Source organism: Ambystoma mexicanum, chromosome 6p (assembly GCF_040938575.1).
Source record: "Ambystoma mexicanum isolate Mex_15411 chromosome 6p, UKY_AmexF1_1, whole genome shotgun sequence".
In the NCBI taxonomy this organism is placed as follows: Eukaryota; Metazoa; Chordata; class Amphibia; order Caudata; family Ambystomatidae; genus Ambystoma; species Ambystoma mexicanum.
Window position 1 is genome coordinate 612,822,454 of NC_090935.1, and position 21,748 is coordinate 612,844,201.

The following is a 21,748-nucleotide window of genomic DNA, read 5'->3' on the forward strand; positions in this document are numbered from 1 at the left end:
GATTAAGTTCTAGACCCTCTGCATTGTCCATAAGGCCTTCTGGGGCCTGGGCCCGAAATACCTTCAAGTCTCCCTTCGGAAATACTTTCCCACTCGAGTTCTTCACTCCTCTACCCCCAACTCCCTCAGGGTCAGTCGCTTCTCCAAGCAACGAGTTGGTGGTAGATCTCTTTCCTCGGCTGGGACCTCGCTCTGGAACAGTCTCCCTGCCTCGCTGAAACTTGAGGAGAGCCATCTTCAGTTCCGCAAGCACCTCAAGACCTTCTTCTTTGCTTCTGCCTTCTCTCTTCCTCTCCCCTGCTGACCTCTTCTGTTTCTGCTCTGGGCACCTGGCTACCCTCTGTTTTCGGGCCCAGATCCCTGCCCACCCAGCTGCCTACCTGCACTGCCTCCTGGCACCTACTGCACTTGGGTCTGTATCTACAACCCTACAGTCCCATTATCCGCAATTATTGACGCCCGTTGTCTGCGCTTAATTCTTGCACTTGCCTCCTGCTGTCTGCACTCCTGTTGTTGTTTCGATCTCGTGGTCAGCACTTCCCACTCCTCGCCCTCCCCCTCGTCCCCTCCAACTCCCCTGCACTTCCCCATTCTCAGTGTCACTGGGCCTAGCAAGATAGTTGTTTTGTTCTCCCTTTTACCCCTCCCTTGCCTCGTCGCGCCCTGAATTACTTGTGTATGGGCGCAATATAAATAAAATATCATATATCATAGCACCTTCTCGTTCCCGCCAATCCTCTTCTGCACACAACCTCACTGTCCCATTCCCTCCCTGTGCCCCCTCTCGCTTCCGCTCTTTCTCTGTACTCACTATGCTCCACTGTAACCCAGTGCCCAGAACAATTTCTTCAAAGCTCGGCCTAAATGTCGTTTACTTTCTAAAGAGGGAGCTCCCACTGCCCTCCTCCCCATCTCTATACCTGACCCTACCACTGCCTCCAGTGACGTTTAATAGTGGAATTTTGTATATTTAATTGGCACTGCGATTTAATTTGAAGCACTTGTCCCCTTAGGTTACTGTTACCTTTGTAAGTCACGTTACCCGTTTTCCTATATACATTTGATTTCTGTTTGTTATGTCCCTGGTATATGTCCTCATTTTGTATGCACTCAAACTGCTCACTACTTGTTCGCATTTTATGCTATTTAACAGGCACCCTTTGTGGGAATGTTTCCGCCATCTGTACATGTGTTATATATAGTAAGACATTTCCAATAGAAATTGATATTGCTGTTCTTTAAATAAATACATGTGACATATCCTTGGTTTTTCTGAAAAACACACACACACACACACTCAACACCCATTGCTCTTCATTTTCCAAATAACCTACATTTAGGACTTTGAAATGCAACAGCCTAGTGTGATCTGTTCAATTTTCCAAGCAACCTTCATTCAATACTTGAGCGTGTAAGTCATGTAATGCTACGGCCAAGCGTGAATTGTTTAATTTTCAACATTACATTTTTTTTTTAAATGTGTTATTTGGTAGCAGACTATAATCAGTTGTTATTTAAACAAACATAATAACCTTGAATGGGGGACATGCCAGTGCCATGAATCGAAGCAGAAATCATTTCTGTTGCTCTCTCTAATTGGAGGTATTGCTCCCATTGATGCCTTCAAGCGGAAACACATTTGTATTATGCCATCTATTATTGACGCTAATGTTACCCTTAAAGCCTCTTATGTGAAAATGTTTTCTGTTGCCTTTTGCTGTTTCTCATTTAATTCAATGCTTCAATTGAAGCTTTCATTTTGTCTGGTGAGTTGAGGTTTAAGAGAGCTATTGTATGACAGTTGTGAAGAGCAAAATAGGAGAGGTTGGGAGAAGTCATTTGATTCCACAAGGACTGTTCAAAACATTTAAATTAGAGAGCTTTTTGGGAGGAGTGTCTGGGGCAGAGCTAGAATGTATGGGGCCAGAAGATCAGATGACCAGATAAGCAAGCTGAAACTAAAGAAATGTTGTTAGTCGCTGGTATTATAGTAGTGATATGCAGGGTATACCATAAATGGGCTAAAGAAAACGCACATCTATGGTTACAAAATACCCACGGTAAAACCAAACATCTATTGAAATCAACCATATTCAACTATGCACAAGAATGTGATATGGTTAATCTGGCTACTAAAATGAACAGCAGCCTTTTCTTGGAATTTTGGTCTACAGATCTACCTAAGCCAATGTACCAAGCAGCTTAACCAGATTGTGGAACTATAAGGCAGTATTTGCTATTCAAATTTAATATGCGAGACACGCTGGAAATTTTAGGAGCAAAATTGGGCATTCCTAAGCAAATGAGATACTGTAGACTGTGTGGGATTTTAACCATAGAAACTGCTGAGCATTTAATATGTCATTGTGAAAGCCTGAATTTTTTAAGAGCCAAATTCCAGAAGGCATATGACAATACCAATATTGATGTTAATATGTATAATACATGGCGAGTTTTAATGTTAGGAAACAATCAGAACTTGATGTTCCACATAATGACGTTTTATGAATTCGTCTCATCTACTTTAATGGAATTGTCTGACGACACGCTGTTTTAAAAACGATTTGAATGTATGTATTTTAATTCTCTTTGAGGTGATTATCGCATTCTGTCTTTCTGTTATTATGATGAATTGTATTTTATTGTATGAAAATGTCGATCTTCTATGTAAAGCCTGATGGCTGTATGCATATTAAATAAATAAATAGATAAGCAAGCTGCATTTTCCCTTTACCCTCGCTTGGCATTTTTGGGATTTTCTTATTTTTTATTTTTTTATGTTTTGCTATTAGACATTTAGAGGTTTAGTTTCTGCATTCAGGCTTTTACAATTTGAGTTAGGGCCCATCTCCAGGCCCTGTCAGAGAAAAGAAGGAGCCCGACCCCAAACATCCCTTCAGGTGTCAGCATGCGTGCGGGCAGACCCCCTCCCAGAACCCGCCTTACCTGGACTGATAGTGGCTTCCACGCACCAGGGCGAAGCAGCGAAGAGGCCGTGCAGGCACAGCACCCCGGGATGATCGTGAGCAGGAGCGGTGTCCTGCCCAGACCGCCAGAAGAGGAGGAACGGGGTGCAGGCAGACCGGAGAGGGACGCCGCAGGACAGCCGCTAGCCAGTATGGTGTCCTAGTCCCAGCTGGAGCCTGTGCATAAAAAGAATAACACGCCTGGGATGCGGTAGCACTGTGTGGGAAAGGCGATGGGGTTTACAAGCCTCCTCAAACCTCCTGTCACAACCTCTCTGAGCCAGGTGGTTGGTTAGGGAGAGTGGACAATCCTGGGAGGGAGTGGGATATATAAACAGTAATGTGGGAACAATTCAGTATAGGTTATAGTTGGGTGAGAACAGGAGGCGGAGAACACCTGAGAGAGCAGAGAAGGAGAGTGCGAAAGGAGTGTGGAGGTTACCGGAGAGAGGGGTGTGTGGAGTGTTTGTGTGTGTGGGAGTGAGGAGAGAGTGTAGTTGGAGCATAGTAGTAGTTGTAGTAGTAGGGGGCAATTGTAGTTGTAGTGTGAGGATGTGATAGTAGTGGTGGGGGTAGGGGAGTAGTGGTAGCATCAGAGGCGGACTTGTGGTGAGAAGTGGCAGTGATGTACGAGTAGTGATGAGAGCAGAGAGGTAGTAGTGCCAAGGAAACAGCAGTAGGGCGGAAAGAGTAGCAGTAACCTAGGAGGGAGTAGTTGTGTGGTAGCAGGAAGTAGTGGTAATAGTGAAAGGAGTTGAGAAGGGACGTAAAATCAATGGGTGGAGGTAGAAAGGAGGAGTGTAACATTAGCGGGATAGTAGAGTCGTGGGGAGGAGAACATCTTGTAGGAGAGTGTTATTTGAGACATGCTTGGGTGATGAGTGAGTGGAACTGTGTGGAAGCAGGCACCATCCCTAACTCACTTAGAAGACTTAGAAGACTAAGCAGGTAAAGGCAAGCCAGAAGATCCCTAGGGAGTTAGGCAGCCATCCACTCAGGAAAAACACCAAAAGCCTAAGCCAGTAAAAAGACAAATAGGTGTCACTGAGCCCTACTTCTAACCCTGCTAAGGATGCCTAGGCTAGGGAGGAAGGAAAAGTGGTAACAGTCGCGAGAGAAAGGGGTAGCCGTAGTGCCAAAAAAACCTAAATCCCTGGTTCGCTCTAATAAATCTCAAGGTTCCATCAGCCAGTCTGTCTCTCATAAAATAAACACCCTTGAACTGGCAGACAGTGTTGGAGTGGTTATTTATGGCAACTCCATCATGATTTCTTTCATATATATATATATATATATATATATATATATATATACATTGGGCTTCATTACGGGTCTGGCGTTAACCGTGCCTGGTTCCGCAGGACCCGTAATAAATTACTAGCGCCTGACTTCCCGGTATCACTAGGCTATTCCAAGTCCGGTGGCCGGGTAGTCAGGCGCCGGTAATTTCGTTAATCCCCATTCCCATGGAGTCCCGCAGGACTCTATGAGAGTGGGGACATGGAAGCACCAGCACCGTTGTTAACAGTACCGGTGTTTCCGTGATGGCTTTGCCTGCCTGGACCGCTGTGCCCGGCAGGGTCAGACCTGTCGGGCACAGTGGCTCTGGCGGGCTAACCTTTAGTTTGCCGGTCCAGAAACAATGGTGCCGGTAAGCTTACCGGCACTGTTGTTTCCAGACAGGCAAACTTAGAATGAGGCCCATTGTATTGAATAGTGTTTTAAGTGAAATTTCTGTTAGGTTAGCTTTTTGACTGCTCACTGAAGTTAGAGATGGAGCAAAGTCATGGTGCAACATTTGGCATAGCACATAAAGGCTTTGTAGCCCCTTGTACTTCCTGCCAGGACAGAGGTCTCATATCTGCATCTGATGAATGTAAGGAAGGCATGATAGTAAGACAGACACAAGTGACCACAGTGCAATGGTGTTTATTGAACTTCAAAAAGGGTGTGATAAATTCCTATTTAATCCTAAATCTACAGATGGGAGCAAGCTACGACCATCAAATAATAATAATGCAGTCCTAGTGGAGTCTTGTCAAAATAAAATGGCCTATACTAAAAAAAACGATTGACAATCCTTACCTCTAAATACAAATAATGTGGGGTAGTGTTCATGAAAAAGAAAGAAGTGTTCACAAAAATGATATGTCAGGATGTTTAGGCCGTTGGCCTCCCTTTCCCATGTTTTCAGCACAGGACAAGGCAGTTCACTCGAGCATGGCACTCTCTCAGGCTTCTTCGGAACAAGGATACAGTTCCATTTACCAGTATCAGGACCTTCTGTACCCAAGTTTCTTAAGTTATCAAATCCTCTTGACGAAGAGGGCCTGATGTACCAAAACAAACGAAAAGTTCCTTTCCTTTAAGAAGTGCTCAAGTCAGGCGATTCACTCGTCACCCTGGATCCCCCAGAGCCATGCTCAGATTCCTTTTTATACCACAATCGTTACTTTGGATCCCCATCTTCCGGGCTCAGATCCCCTTCTCCAATGTTCAAAGAATATTCTTACTCGGGTCACTCAGAGTTCACCCTGGATCCCCCTCAGCCGGCTCAGATTCTTCCTCTTACACAATTAGTCTCCCTCAGGTGGGTTGGGTCCAATTGCAGTTCATATTAGCTATCGAACACTTCCAAATTTGCACTGGATTTAGCTTGACCCATTGCAGGACCACTTGAATTTCCCAAGTTACATTTGCCACCTTCCAGTTGGATACCTAACAGAAACCTTCCAGTGAGCACCCATGCGGTGCTGGACCACTCTGTATACAGTATCTATCTTGGCTTCAAAAGTTCAATCACTCCTTTGATGTTCAATTATATTTGCATCGCTCATCATATACGCTTCACACACTGTTCCCTTCAGTTTTCTTCACACAACGTTGCCGCTTGCAACCTTTGTTCTAACACAGACCGGTCTGCTATCAGTCTCCCCAACTCACCGGCTGTGCTTACTTTACTGGCAGTGCTTTGTTGTAGGAGCCAAGGACAGTACCACAGTGGTGAACGGTCCTCCCCGCCTTGGCTATCGACGTGGAAGAGCCCCAGGTACCTCTGGCACACAATGCACGTTTCTTCAGCTTTAATTACAGGTCTTATGTTTCTTATTCTCGAAGGCTCGTGAAAGTAGCAGTTTGTTTCCGAAAAAGGTCAAGGGCACTTCCCTCCTTGCAAACCTCTCTGGTCTTGCCGTCTTTCTCCTTGTATTAAACTGCCATTTTGGAACTGCTGCTTCCTCGTGTGCTTTACCTTGCCCAGAGTGTGCTTTGGTGTTCCGCCTTTTATCCGTGTGGGGAAGTGTGATGGAAGTCAGGTGTGTGTAATGATCAATAATTGCCTGACTCTGCCTGACCATTTTGTTGGGACATGTCAGGTATATGGCTCGGGTGTTAGTCAATTTTCTCTCACAGTGAGCTGTCTGTGAGAAAGTGTTTGTCTCTGGAAAGGGGGAGGGGGTTGAGTTCCTAACTATCTTACCTGGTAGGAGGAGGAAAAGTTGTTACAGGGAAGGGTATACCGCGTCTCACTATCCGGTGTCCCACACCCACTCCCCAAAGACCTCCCCATCCAGTTGATCCTCCCGCACTGGTCCACCCCCAGGAACTGGGTCCAAAAGCAATGGCCATGTCCTGGCCACCTGGATGACAGATCTGCGGGGACTAGCAGGTGAGACACCTTCTGGTTTCTCACATGAATGACAAAGAGGGATCTAAGAAGTGGATTTCTATTATTTTTTTTACTTTTAAATGCTTTTACCATGCCTGCAGATTATGTATAGTTTTATTTTTTCATGGCTATGTGGGTTTTAGCTATGCTTTTTTCATCGGTTTGCAGTTGCTGGAATAGCATTACATGACTACTGGCTTGCCTTTCCAAACAGCATTAAGGTGAGAATTTTTTTTTTAGCTTTACTGTGTCATATTCTAGATGGCTATGCACACTGATGACTCGCTGTGAGACGTTTGAATTTCAGAGGTACATTTAATAATTTAATGTTAGGATTGTGTTCAATTATACGATTCGTTATATTGGGAAATGATTGTTGTTTGACTTTACTATTTTAACATTCATATGGTATCTTTACATGAGAATAAATATATACGTAAATGCTAAATAGAAGTGTGAGAACATTTTTGAATGTGTTCCTGTATTGTATTATTACTTGTGTCACTCTATTGCTAATAACAATGCTTAGGATTTAAGTGAGAAAACTGTGTAGAGACATCAAATGTTGATCAATTGCACAAAGATAACAAGAGTAGGTCCTCAGAAGTTATGGTGAGAGGCCATGACAATACTGCTACCAGAGTAGAGGGTTATCTTGCAATATGGATCGATACAACAGTCTTTGGAGGCCTGTATTTGGTACATGACTATTCCCCTTTACGAAACCTGCCACAGCCTCAGACCATTCTTGCTAAACTGCCATAGGGGTGGAGGTTAGGCTGGGGCAAGAAGGATATGGCGAAAATCCCATTACCTCCCTGCCCTATCATTCAAGTCTCTCAAACTCCTTGCTAAGAGGGAATGCTATAAAAAAAAAAGGCAGCCACATTCTGTACTTAAAGGCAAAAACCTCATTATGTTTGTTAAGTGAGCAGCATGAACGTTTGAGAAAGATGATTGTTGGCTGCAAGTTCTTAATAGATCAAAGCGCAGACTATGACAGAGTATAATTTTCCTTGGGAGGGACCATGAGACAGGCTGTAGCCACGCACTACAGATCCGCATTTTGCAGGACCGGCAGAATATGCCGGTAATTCCGCACTCAAAAGTAGCAGTCCCCTAAACCACTAGGGACGGAAGGGAGGAAGGACCTTCCCCCAAACTTCCTGAGAAAATCCAGGAAGCAGACACAAACACGAACACAAGCCTGCGCAGAGAAATTGGGTGGGGCTTAGCCGCCATTTAAAGACATTTCCCTGCACATAAACACTGTGGGAGGGAAAGAAAGGGCCAGCTTGGTTAGGGAAAAGCAGCCAATCGTCAGAAGGGGAGAAATATTTAAGCAGGGGACAGGAAGTAGGAAGTGTGGGTTTATTGGGTCAGATCAAAGGTAGAGCATGACCAAGAGACCAGCAGGAAGAAGTAGGAAGCAGTGGCATGGGGAGAACGTTTGCAGAGCAGGTGAGGCATTCACTCAGAAGTGATAGTGATTCTGCAGTGTGAGTGTACATATTAGAGAGACTAGTTAAATAATGTAGTGTAAGGGGTGAATATGAAGTGGATAAAACATTGGTTTGGGTGAGTAGAAGTAGTGAGGGAAGAGGAGGCAGTGTGGGAGGAATAATAGTAGTGTGGGAGGAGAAGAAGTAATAATGTGGGGGGACTAGTAATAGTATGTGAGAAGGAGTAGCAGTATGAGAAATGGACTAGTAGTGTGGGAGCAATAGTATTGTGGAACAGAGAGTGGTCATGGCAGGAAAGAGTTAAAGGGTGGATTAGCAGTGGGGGAGTGTTAAAATCAAAAGGTGGAGGCACAAAATAGGTGGAATGAAACAATTGAGGGACAGAAGATAGGTGATGGAGTCAGGTGGAGAGGAAGTAGTCAGAGTAGCAAGGATAAGGGGACCGCAGGCGGGATTGATACACGCTGAATCCCACAGAGAAATTGCAAGGCAGTATGCCAACCCCCAGTAGGACACTAATCATTGGTGAGTGTCGGGAAATATTAGAAAGTCCGGAGGGGGGTTAGAGAGGCAGCATTTAGGGAGTCAATGTTAGTGTAAGACAGATATTAGATAGTAGGAGTCAACATTCAGTAGTATTAACCGGGGTTACAACAGGGTTAGGGAGGAGGGTTGTGCAAAACAATAGAGAGATGGGATGTCGCTAGGCCCCACAAAAACCTTAATAAAAACCCTTGAACTATCCTTGAGACACAGTATTTTCTGGACCGTTTGCGACACTGGCAAATGGAGTGAGTGCCTACGCATATGAAACCAATGCTTATAAACTAGCTCAAACTACTGGCTTTCTCGTTGATTGCTGTATATCTGACTTCTCCCTCGGCAGAATTGATACTCCACCTTTCTAGGTTATGTTAGTCTGTAATGCATTTTGTTTCAACCTTAAGTGGAGGTAACAGCATGTTTTCAAACACATATTGAATTATTCGTAATCAGTGCATATCTCAACACTGTATATGGCAATAAGAAATACCATATTAAAAACGTGAGTTACCTTTTGGCTCGTGTTGTATTCAAATCCTGTTGCCCTCTTCCAATTGTACCTGGAGAAAACAATACATGGAACTAGTTAACAGAACTCTTTGTTACATTTCTTCATAAACACCCATTGAAATAAGTTTAGTGTTTTTCATCCAGCACTAGATGACCACCATAAAGATGCCATTTTTGATTTCAAGGAAATAGACAGTCCCATCAAATGGGCAACGAGGTTGTAAAATTCACAAAATGGAAACCGAGGCTGAATCAGATAATGTATACATCTGTTGACACCAGCACACCACCTTGGATTCTGGAGAATACATGAAGCAGCTCAGAAAGGGGGTACTTCCATGAACCACCACCAATTTGCTACAATGAAGTACATACAATCAGCCAGTACTGCTATTAAAGCTAGAAGAATGTACTGTAATATGCAAGCTTTTATATCAGTACTTTACTAATGAGATGCTATTTTCGAACTCAACCCAGTCAACTTTATCCATAGCGTACATCCTTCTTAGACCTAACTCGGCACCCCATCAAAGACCCAGCCCTGCCTCTAGGACATTAAAGAATGTGGCAGTGAAGTGCCAGCTTTAAGAGAGGCAGGATGCCCAGAAACTACACATGCTACTACTGCTGGCTCAGACAAACTACTGCAGTTCACACTTGGTTGTTTCCCTTCAAATCTCGGTCTGTAATTAAACCAGCTAGGAATAACCTTTCTGAGCTATCCTGCTGCCTGGATCTTCTGCTGCTACTTTGGACAGACATCAGGGTCATGTATAGTTCATTAGATAAATATTGTTTGGCGTCAGAGGCTTTCTTTTGGCAATGGTTCCTGCGACTTTCTTCACTCTTTATTGCTAAATTGTGGTTGTTGTCTATAACATCATCAACTGGGTGAAGAGTTAGTTCATTCACATTGGCTCAGTTCTTCTGGAGGCTGGGATAGGAACACAGCACCATAGTCCCCAGTCAGTTTAATGTATGAAGCATCTACTATAATTTGTATTGCCCACTTCTAGTCATTTTACCATCTTTATTTATTTTTTAAATTATTCCCTTTCACCCCCTTTATTTATTTTTTAAATTATTCCCTTTCACCCACAAATATTTATTTAATTTTTGACCCCCCCCCAAAAGAAAAAAGATTTTTTTTTCGATTAAAAATCGGCGATGAAAAGTCCCGCGACGAAAAATCCCGCGCAAAAGAACTGTATACTGAAGACGCAGGGTGTCACAAGCTACGAGATATGTTTGTGGGTAACTAAGTTACATCATTTGAACAATGCAAGCAGGACTTTGGTCTAGGGGAGGGCGAGAGATACCGTTACGCACAACTGAGACATTGATTCACACACCCCTCGATCAGAACCGTGGCCACTAAGGGCCTCACACCTTTCGGGAAGTATTTTACTACAGATACAGGCAACACACACCTGGTGAGTACACTGTACAGAATTGCGACGGAGGGACCAAAGAATCCGAAATGGCCTTACATGACCCAGTGGGAAACCGTGATGGGTCACCAGCTGGAAGAGCTGATGATTCAATGGCACCTCACTCCTGGGAAACTGCAGAGGTTCTACCCACAAACATCAGGGCTGTGCTGGAGGGACTGTGGGTCGGTGGGATCATGGAAACACATCTGGTGGGAATGCCCATCAATGCAGCCCTTTTGGGGTTTGGTGGTTGCAGCTATGGACGAGATTTTTGGGTACCAGAGCTCAAGCAATATGGGGGGAGCCTCCGAGCCATGCTGGGGATGGAAGAGGTGCTGGGGACCCTACCCTCAATCGCGCAAAAAAAGGCATATGTAATTCTAATGTTGGCTGCAATGTTGCTGGTGGCTCGAAAATGGAAGCAGAAATGTGCCCTCTCTGCACACGAATGGCTGGGAAAGGTATGGAATTCCGTTGCTCTTGAGTGGGTGACCTACTCGATACAGGAGGACCACCAAAAGATCCTGTTGGAATGGGACGTAATCTTGAAGTTCCTACAGAGGGACTCACAAGTTGCCTGGTGCCCCCGGAGCCTGCAGTTGCTGGGCCTGGTTTGATGGAGCAAGGTGGACAAGGGGGTGCCATCGACAAACGTATACAAAGGCCAAAACAGGTGGGGGCAAAGGAAGACCAGGAAATGGTGGCAGGAAGAGGGGTAGGCAGGGGGGAGGAAGGGGCGTCGTCTCACAGACGAACGTGGGAAGTGTTACTGCCAGAGACTATGGGCCTCATTATAAGTTTGCCGGTCCAGTAACAACGGTACTAGTAAGCTTGCCGGTACCATTGTTACCAGACCGGAAAACTACGAGTTCGGCTTGCGGGTGCCAGTCCTGGCGGGCGTACCGGCACCCGCGAGCAGAGCATGTCGGATGCACCAGCACCATCCAGAATGGTGCTGGTGCATCTGACCTCCCCATTCCCATTGAGCCCTATGGGGGTCAAATGGGAATGGGGAGCATTTTTTTCCGGCGCCCGCGAATGGGCAATTATTGGGTCCTGCGGGGCCGTAATGACCCAGTAATTGCCCATTCGCGGGTGAAGTATTTAAGTCCATGTTCTTGTTTACAACCTTAGATGTGTTCATGCACTGCTATTATATTGGAGCAACAGTCTTGCACATAGCATACCCATGCACAACCTCAATATGTGAGCACACCATGAGTAGGTGGAGCATTACAGCCCCATGCACTGCCTCATGTACAGATACCAGCTTGATATGCATGCACAGATAAAGCCTCATAAGCAAAGGGCCTTTCTTTATTTACAGATTCTGCCTCCTACGCACAGGGCGTCTATCTACAGGTTCAGCCTCAAATGCCCAGCTTCCACCCCATAAGAAGCAGCTCAATTAGCTCAAATATACAAAAGGTGCAGGTTGCTCCTGCATACACACTGAGCCATACAAATAATCATTACAATTGGGAAGATGTGCTCTAGAATCTGACCATTTGAAAAGTAACTTATTTGTGTCTGTTTGGTGTGGAGAAATTCGGAACATTTGTCTCTAAAAGATGTAGTTCCCTGCACGGTTACATTTCAGAACACAGAATACATATTTGTCCCTGATCGAAAATAAAGTCCCAGTCTTTGCATAAATGAATATTGACAATTCATAGATGCCAGTTCGGCATTTTCAGAATGGTAGTGATGGTGTGCAATATTTAGCTTTTATATGGTTTAGAATGTCATGCAAGCTATGTCATTTATTTATACTAATTAATTTTACACCAAGCAGTATCAAAGCCAACATTTCTCGAAAAGATAGCTGGGCTGCCTGTTGATATTCTAGGTACAGTTTCCAGCCCTTCTAAACACTGGGGAACAGATTTTAATTCCTATATTTCCCAGTGATACTGCTTGGCCACAATCACTAGGGGGGTGTGGTTGGCTCTCTCTGGGGCCTGCTGGGCGAGGACATCAGGTTCAGGGCAGTCAGTAGTTTGGACGCTTCCCAGGTGAGGAGCGCACTATGGTCTGGGAGGCTCAGTTCGCATACAGCAAGGGGGATGGAGCATATAGTAGGTACAAGGGGGCCGCAGTTTGTGATAATGCCTGCCCAGTTCCTGATGACGTTTACTACAGATAGTGTTGATCGTTCTTTTTACCATTGTGACAAAGTCAGATGCCTATTCCTGAGGAACCTTTGTGTGGTGTCTAAGGGGGTTGGGTTCCACGCTGAGACAGAGATTATGGGCCCGGGGAGGAGGATCCACATATCACCTTCACTGGCGCCCCATCTCAAGGCGGTTTCCAGTCACAGGGAAAATTACTATTGGCCCCCTTCCCAACTGAGAGCACCTGAAGGCCGAATTGGGCAGCCAAAAAACGCTGAGAAAGCAAACAAGCACATGAATTAACTGACAGGAAACGTTACCCAGAAGATATTGCTACAATTCATCCTGCTATTTCTGGGAAACATTTTGCAATATACAGAGCAAAGTATTTCATTGACTCCCAAAGATGATTCTTGATTGCCCACACATGATATGATATGATTGGTTATTTATAACGTGCTTGATAACCAGAGGTTTCTAAGCGCTGACCCGGGGATCGAACCTGTGTTGCTCTGTGTCGTCTTGCTTCCAAGGCAAGCACGTTGCCCCTGAGCTATCCTCCTGAGGCATGATGCAATATTGCTGGTATGAGGTTTTCTAGAAGTCTGTTTACCCAACGTTACTAAACCACTGTCTACCGGCAATGTGTTCCCTCTCAGAGAACACAAAGTTGCAAATGTATCAAGAACCAGCATTGTCTTTACATCCAGGAGAGTTTACGAGTAGTTTTCCAGCACACAAGCCACATGCCGAGTGATCAGGAAGCTTGGGCCCTTGCCAGGAATGGGAGAGTGTATCCTAAGATGGTAGCCAGGCCAGAAAAAGGCTTAGGCCAGCTGCCTAAACCCAAAGTGAGACCAGGTGCACCTGAAAACGTCAGCCAGTCCCAGCCTGGCTTTCACTGGGAAATACAGGTGCAGATCCTCACAGGAAGTCTATCCCAAGGGAGATGGCATGAAGCCTATAAAACCCAAGATCTTAGTCTGGCAAGGTTGGGTGTTTGGTGGAAGACACAGGTTGGATTCTCAAGTGGAGGAAAAAGTTTGGAGAGGTTGCGAGCGCAGAGTGTGTGTAGAGGAGTTCTGAATACAGGGCTAGGAGGCTGGGTGACGTCGAGAAAGGGAGAACGGGACATGTATAGAGGACCAGGGAGGTGAGTGAGGCTAGAAGGGACCCATCCTGGATAGAGGCCCATGAAGCTGGGGGAGGTCAGGGAAGAGAGAACCGGGGATGGAAAGATGCCCATGGGGCTGGAAGAGGTACACCAGCAGCCACTCGATCTGGATAAAGAGGAGGGAAACAGTCTAGAAGATGGTGACAACGGGAGGTGGTGGTTGAGAACCACATTTGTGGTGGTTTTGAGGAGGAGGTTCCTGAGATCAAGGATCAGGTTGGTGAAAGTGAAGATTTGATAATTAATAGAGAGAGGGTGGAAATTCCACAGGAGACTGGTGGAGGCGATTTAGAGACCAGTGTCACTGAAGAGAAGCTTGGTGGTACTGAGGTAGAGGTTGGTAAAAAGTTAGGAGGAGGTTGGGAAAGATCTGGAAGAGAGTGGGGATACTGAAAAGGTAATATTGATGAGAAAGTTAGCAATAGTTCTGAGATGGCTGGGAAAGATCAGGGAGAGACCGATGACAGTAAAAGGTGGAACAGGGCCAGCATTGTGGCCCTGTCAGAGCGGGGTGGGGGAGCCGCCTCAACCCAACACGGGTGCCTGAATGCAAGTAGGCCCCCTTCCCACCCCCTCCTTACCTGCAGTGAGGGCGGCCTCCAGGCGACCGAGCAAGCAGCACCACGGAGCAGCGGTGGTCAGTATCACTAACAGTGGTGCCGCAGGGTGCCGCAACACAGGGCACCGTACGCAGCACTTCAGGACACAGCACAAAGGGGAGCTGCATCAAACACAACACTGCCGGGCTCCAGCAGACTGTTGTCTGGAGTGTGCAAATGTAGAGAAACTCCACTAGCCCACCAGGGAAAACTATATTATTTAAATGAAGGCCTTCATGGGGTCATAGTGAATCCACTAACCCACGAGGGAGGGTTTTAGTAATGAGAGAGTGGACTTCGCAGGGGGCCCCAATACACCACGAGGGACATTTTAGAGACCTGTAAAGACAACAGGTCTATGGGAGCCAGTACAGGTTGCAGGTTAGAAATGCAGCTGGAGAAAGGGGCAGGGCTTACCTACCCCTTCAAGCCCCACCAATGGCCTTCCCGTCACACCTCCTTGAGCCAGGTAAGTGATTGGACAGGGTGAGTATCCAATCCTGGGAGGGGGTGGGTGGGGTATTTAAGTAAGCCTGTGTGAATGTTTTAGTGTGGGTTAGTTGGGTGATGTGAGAAGCCTGAGAGTATTCTCCCAGGTAGATCCAATCCCTTATCCAGGTGGCCAGGGAAGAGCTGACGCTCTCCTACCCCAACCCTAGGGTTGGAGGAGCGAGGGAGAATCATCTGCGTTGGGGAACCCAGGGTTATGCTCGGGGTAATTCCCCAGGTGAGACGCGGTATTACACTGGGGAAGAAGGTAAGGAGAACGAAGTCCCTGGGGCTTTTATAGGCTGTTCTCAATCAACCTGCCTTCCACCCAATGAATCTCCCTTACCAAAAGGTAAATCCAACAACCCTTCCGCATCTGCCAAACTCAGTTGCATTGGTAATCTACATCTCCCAGAATCCCCATTGTCCTGTTGACTACCCGAGTACTCCCAGTCATTCTTCTCCCCATCCCTCTGATTATTATTTTCCGAACTCCTAGTCCGCTTTTATTAAACACTACAGGTCCCACAATCCCCCCTATTCATTTCACAACAATAATCCTGGTTATTCCAGACAGGCCTCCAAACTATTATTTTACTTATTTTTCCAATTCATTCCACAAACACTACAATTCCCCAGATTCTCACCCTTCCGAGTTTACCAACCCTCCTAGGATGAGGGTTAATGAACTAGGAGATAGAAAATATCCCCATAGGAATACAGATGCAATAACTCCCTATGAGAGCCCACCATGTTGTCCCAATGTTGAGACCAGACAAGCTCAGGCAATCAATTTTCATTACACACACCTGACCTCTTGTTCTCTTCCACACAGGGATAAAAGGCAGAGCACGAAAGCACACTCAGAGCAAGGCAAAACACACGAGGAAGCAGCAGTTCCGAGAGGGAAGTTTAGTACGAGCAGAAAGACGGCACAACCAGAAAGAGTTGCAAGGAGGAGTTGCCCTTAGCCTTTTCAAACCGGGAATTAAAGCTTCAGAAAGGTGCATTGCGTGTCGAAGCTGCCAGGGGGTCTCCAGCATCGATAGCCGAGGCGGGGAGGAGCGATTGCCGCCGCTTTGGTATGGTCCTTGGCTCCTGCAACAAAACAACTCCAGTAAATTCAGCACAGCCGGTGAGTCGGAGAGACTGATAGCAGACTGGACTGTGTTACAACCAAGGTTGCAAACGGCAACATTGTTTAAGAAGTGCTGTGTGTGAAGCGCTGGCGATGAGCGACGCAAGTATAATTGGAACTGAAGAAATAATTGAACTTTGTGATTGAACTTTGGGAGGTAGCCCGAGATCCTGTATATAGAGTGGTCCGACACCATGTGGGTGCTCATTCAAAGCTCTCTACAAGGTATCCAAGTGAGAGTGTAAAATTGCGAACTGTAACATCGAACTGGTCCTGCAACGGGTCAAGCCAAATCCTGTGCACATTCGAAAGTCTTCGAGAGCTACTACTAACTGTAATTGGTCTGAGCCCGGCTGAGGGAGGCTAATTATGAAAAGGGGATCTGAGCCCGACTGAGGGGGTTCTGGGGTCAACCGTGAGTCACCCAAGAAAAGACATGTGAACTGTAATTGGTCTGAACCCGACTGAGGGAGATCCGGGATGAATTGTGAGTCACCTGAAAAGGGATTGTAGAAGCATAAGGGGATCTGAGCCCGGCTGAGGAGGATCCAGGGTGAAGATAAAATCGCGCTATTTGAATACTTGGAAAGGAACTTTTTGTTTGTTTGATAAATCGGGCCCTCTGAAACAAGAGACTTTTGATACCTTAAGAGACGTGGGCATAGAGGGCCTTGATGCTCGCAATAGAACTCTGTCCTCAAGCCGAAGAAGCCAAGAGTGTGCTATGCTCGAGTGAACCGCCTTGTCCCGTGCTGAAAATGTGGGGAAGGGAGGCCAACATCTTGAACATCCTGACTTATCATTGTGTGAACACTTCTTTCTTTTTCATGAACATTACCCTACACTATTTGTAAATTAGCGGTAAGGATTAGCAATAGGTTTTTTAGTATAGGCCCTTTTATTTTGACGAGACTCCACTAGGACTGCGTTATTATTATTTGATGATTGTAGCTTGCTCCCATCTTAGATTTAGGTTAAATTGGCGTTTATCACACCCTTGATAAAGTTCAATAAACATCCTTGAACTGTGGCCACTTGTGTCTGTCTTACTTTGATACCATACCTTCCTTACAGTTAGGACAGGAGGCGGTGGAGGACGTCCAAGAGACCAGAGGAGGAAAGATTGATTGGAGTGCCTAGTCTATTGTTACGGAGGGTGTCTGTGGAGTGTTTGTGTGTGATAGCAGAGAGTGAGTGGAAGAGGTAAAGTAGAAGTTGCAGAGTGGTAGTAGTAGTAGGGGCGGAGGTAGTAATAGTTGGGAGTGAAGATAGTAGGAAGCGGGAGTAGTGAAATAGCGAGTGAGAGAAATAGGTATTGAGTGGTAGTAGAGGGTGGTAGTGTGCACTAATGAGTAGAGGTAACCAGTTTGGTGGGAGTGGGAGGTGAAGGTAGTAAGGAGGTAGTGTGAGTAACGAAGAAGGAACAATAATAGATGGAGAGTGGGAAGAGCAACAGTGAGTGGGAGAATAGGAGTAGCTATGGTTATAGGGTGAAATAGAGATTATAACCAGAAGAATAGCAAGAGGTGAAGAAGTAGAGTGGGAGGAAGTAGGCAAAAGGTGGTACTGTAGCTAGAGCAGCAGTTAGAGGTACGAGCACTAGTAAGAACAGGAGTAGAAAAACAAGTAATATCAAAGGGCGGGGGAGGAAAGGCAGAGTGAGTGATTGGAGGGATAGTGACAAGGTGGGAGGAGAACATCTGGAGAGACCAGTATAGTGAAGGGTCAGTTACGAGAGGGTGTGAAAGGAGTGAGCGTGACACCAGGCGGAAGATGGCACCATTCATAACTCCCTGAGACTACTAAGTATGGTAGGGGAGGGAAAGTTAGAAGATCCGTGGGGAGTCAGGTCAACGATTTAAGGAACACGTGAAGCCAAGGAAGCGAAAGACAGATAGGCGTTACCGATCCCAGAACTACTAACATCCCAGTTAGGGACACCTGGGTTAGGGAGGCAGGGACAAGTCTGGGGTAAACCAGAGAGCGTGGGACTGCCCTGGAGCCAAACTTCCCACCCTGCTAGGCCGTTACCTGTACCCAGAGAAGACGGCAATCCTATCTGTTATTTTAAATAAACACCATTGGGATTATTCTGAGAGTCAGCATGATTCTTTGTGGCGGCCCGACCCGTCACAGAGGATGGTGAAAATCTGGAGCTTAAGAAGGAGGTTGGAGAATATTAGGCAGTGGATGATGGCAAGCTTAAGAGGGTTTGGGGGACAGTGAACAGGAGTGTGAAAGACACTGGGAGGCTGGTCCAAGTGATGCATATTCCAAGTAAGCAGGGACAGAACAGCTTTTGGAAACTAAAAGAAATCTATTTTGACTAAACCTATGCATCTATGGTTGCTTGCAAATATATACACATGACCAGCTTTGAAAATTGCATCTTCAATGTAGGTAATCCACGGTATTGCTTTCTCTTCATTATATTTGTTCAATAAGCCACGGTTTTATTTATATTAATGTGGTCAGTCAATATTATTAATTGCTGCATATCTAAACCCCAGGCCCAGTGTACTAGGACTCTTCGTTTTGGGGCATCTTTTTTGTGACTGGTCTACTGTTGGTCTAAACATGTACTATTATTTGAAATATTTGAAAGAATCGAACACCATCATTATTCTCATCTGTTAGGACTCCAGCATTTTATTTTTAAACACAGACCGTTTAAGCAAATAAAAAACATCAAGAAATTACCTAAAATGCAAGGCCTGGAATAATGTGCACTCTATGGGTGCATATTCATTAAGTATTATTTTTTAAAAAAAGCAAAAGTCATGAAGCCTCAGCAGTTGTTTTTCTTATGAAAGAACATTGTAAACCAAACATGTCAACAGTAAGCAGTATTTCTTATTCTGTTTGATATTTGGACAGTGGGGCAAGATAAGTATTTTTTCACTTAGACACTTAATACTTATAACCTTCAGTAAATGTAAACACGCCGTTTTGTACTTACTGACTTGACTAAATATAAACACACCATTTGTTAATTACTTCCTTCGTTCTACATCCTCATCCTACTTTCTAATGTATTTACCAAAGCAAAGAGTAAATATGCTTGTGGATCTAAAATTGACATTTTGTCAATGTTTGTGAATATTCATTTTTTTAATGCTATTTCAGTTTGGGGGCTAAAACTAAGCCCTTTTAACACATTTTTCCACATTATTTTCATTCCATTATGCTGCATCAGCACTAGAGTTCATAATGTGTTTTTGATACGCTAGCTCCCAACTTTTCTTAAGAATGTGGGTAAATGCGCACTTCATATAAAAGTCAAAGCACATCCAAAAGCCTCTACTCCTACTTTCAGATCTTCCGCCCGGATAAGTGTACCCTATACACTAGAGGATGGAACGGAGAAATCAAACAGGTGGACTAATGGTTTGGCCTGCAATTTCTAATCCATGCATTAGATTGCTACAGTTCACTGTCCTTAGATACTATGGGCTTTTGATAGAATTTGTTTGCCCATTTCATTAAATGGGTTTACAGTGGTTAGTATGACCTCACCTGGCTACTAGCAAGCCAATCCTGACAACACTAGTGTGAGTATAATTTTAACTGTGCCATATTTTAGATGACTATGCACGTTGTTGATTGGTGGTAGGCTTTAGATTCCTATTAGTAAAAATGCAAAGAGTAGGATCCTAGGATTATATTAAACTATTATGGTAATATCAGGAATTGCATATTGTGTGGCTATGTTATTTGTAATGCTTATATGTTATCTCTACAAGAGAATGGATATATACATAAATGAAATAAAAGAGTGAGTGCATTCCTGGTGTGATTCTATTTACGAGTATAAAAAGGCACCATAATGCAAGTGTAAAATGTTTGTTGTTTTAGTGGTAAAACAGTGTAGGGGCTTATGGATGAGATTTAGGACATCTAATGTTAATAATGTACACCAGGGTGGTTCCAAGATGCTCTATGGATTGTTCCCCGGCAATATTGCTGTCCATTAGTAATTCCATCAGGTGCAGTGGGAAGTGTTTTTACTTGCACTAAGCGCAGAGATTCAACTCTCAAGCACTGTATGATGAAGTCATGAGAGAACGAAAACATCAGTGGATTTGAGGCTGTCAGGAGGTGATCGGTGGAGGGGTTGCCAGTCCTTGGCAAAGGAGGTTTGGAGAGGAGGTTGGGGACGAGAGAGAGAGAGGTAGAGCTGGTAGGATGAAGAAAGCAGGAAAGCAGAGAATGTCTTCATCCAGCTCGAAGTTGCAGGATGCTGGTGATCCTGTCCCTCTCCCTCATCCATCGGGAGATTCGACGCTGCCTTTCATAACATCGTGCAGCAAGGTAAGCCTGGGGGCTTATTACAAACTTTCCCGGGATCGAGCGTGAGTTTGTGAACTTTCATCTTCTTGGACTACTACTTTGTGCCTAAGCAGCATTACTCGTCTGCTAATTGCAATCTTTGCTTTATCTCTGCTTTTCGCTGGCGCTTGCCGGAGTCAGCTGTGTTTGTTTCATGATTGTATTTGTTTCATGGCCATTCCAACATGGCCGCCCGCAATGGTTGGCCCTGAGAGCCTGAGCCTCGGCTCCTGCTGATACCCTTGATTGGTTGGGCATCTGGTGATATTGGTCAATGGGAAAGCCGGCAGGCTTGGCCGGCCCTCCCACCAAAGGCCCGATCCTGGCCCCTGTCTGCAACCCTGTCGCTACAGGTACGCTCGGTGCCCCCCCCGGTAGTCTGTGATACAGTGTGTCCCCCAAACTCCCAGTCGCCAATGATGCTGTGTGTCCTCCCCACCCCCAGGCGCCTGTGATGCTGTGTGTGTCCCCCCGGTTGCCTGTGATCCCCCAATGGTTGCCTGTGATGCCCTGTGTACCCCCACCCCCACTGGCTGGTCACCTGTGACGCTCTGTGCCCCCCCGGTCACCTGTGATGCTGTGTGTCCGCCCACCTCCCCCTGGTCGCCTATGCTGCTGTGTGCGGGTACCCCTTTTCCCCTTTCTTGCCCTTCTCTACTCCCCCTTCCACGTTTCCCATCCCTCCTAGCCTAAAGGTGCCTCCTAAGTAATTGTGCACATACATACTGCTGCTTTCCTGCAACATGGGGTAGGCAACATGTATTTGCCCTTGGATTTGACTCTGCACTTGTGTGTTACGGCCTCCCTGCAACATGGGGTAGGCACCAATTATTTGCCCTTGGATTTGACTCCGCATCTGTGTGCTGCTGCCTCCCCACAACATGGGGAGGCACCATGTATTTGCCCAGGATTTAACTTTGCATCTGTGTGCCGCTGCCCCCCTGCAACTTGAGGAGGAACCATGTATTTGCCCAGGATTTGACTGCATCTGTGTGCTGCTGCCTCCCTGCAACATGGGGTAGGCACCATGTATTTGTCCTTTGATGTGACTCTGCATCTGTGTGCTGCTGCCTCTCTGCAACTTGGGACAGGCACCATGTAGTTGCCCAGGATTTACAACTTGGGGCAGGCACCATGTGTTTAACCAGGATTTGAGTTTGCATCTGTGTGCTGCTGCCTCCCGGCAACTTGGCAAAAACAAAGAGGTGATGGCTGGAAGGTTTAGACTTAATCTTAACCACTGGCAATGATCTGGGCAACCCTCCAGACCACCGTTCCTTGCCTGCCAAGCCATTACAGAAGGGAAAGACCATATGCAAATCA

The 21,748-nt window shown here is 45.7% G+C and overlaps 1 protein-coding gene across 6 annotated transcripts in view; it reads right to left on the bottom strand.

The window, feature by feature from the left end:
- The window catches only part of POLK (DNA polymerase kappa), a 1,714,815-nt gene that overhangs the window by 39,647 nt on the left and 1,653,420 nt on the right, over nt 1-21,748 (bottom strand). For 5 of the 6 annotated variants that reach the window (XM_069627465.1, XM_069627464.1, XM_069627466.1 and 2 more), the window contains one exon: nt 9,151-9,199. In XM_069627465.1, coding sequence (XP_069483566.1) covers nt 9,151-9,199 — 49 coding nt within the window. Of the gene's footprint in view, nt 1-2,946; nt 3,144-9,150; nt 9,200-21,748 lie in introns of all 6 variants that reach the window. The other variant, XR_011280653.1, reaches the window with a different exon arrangement.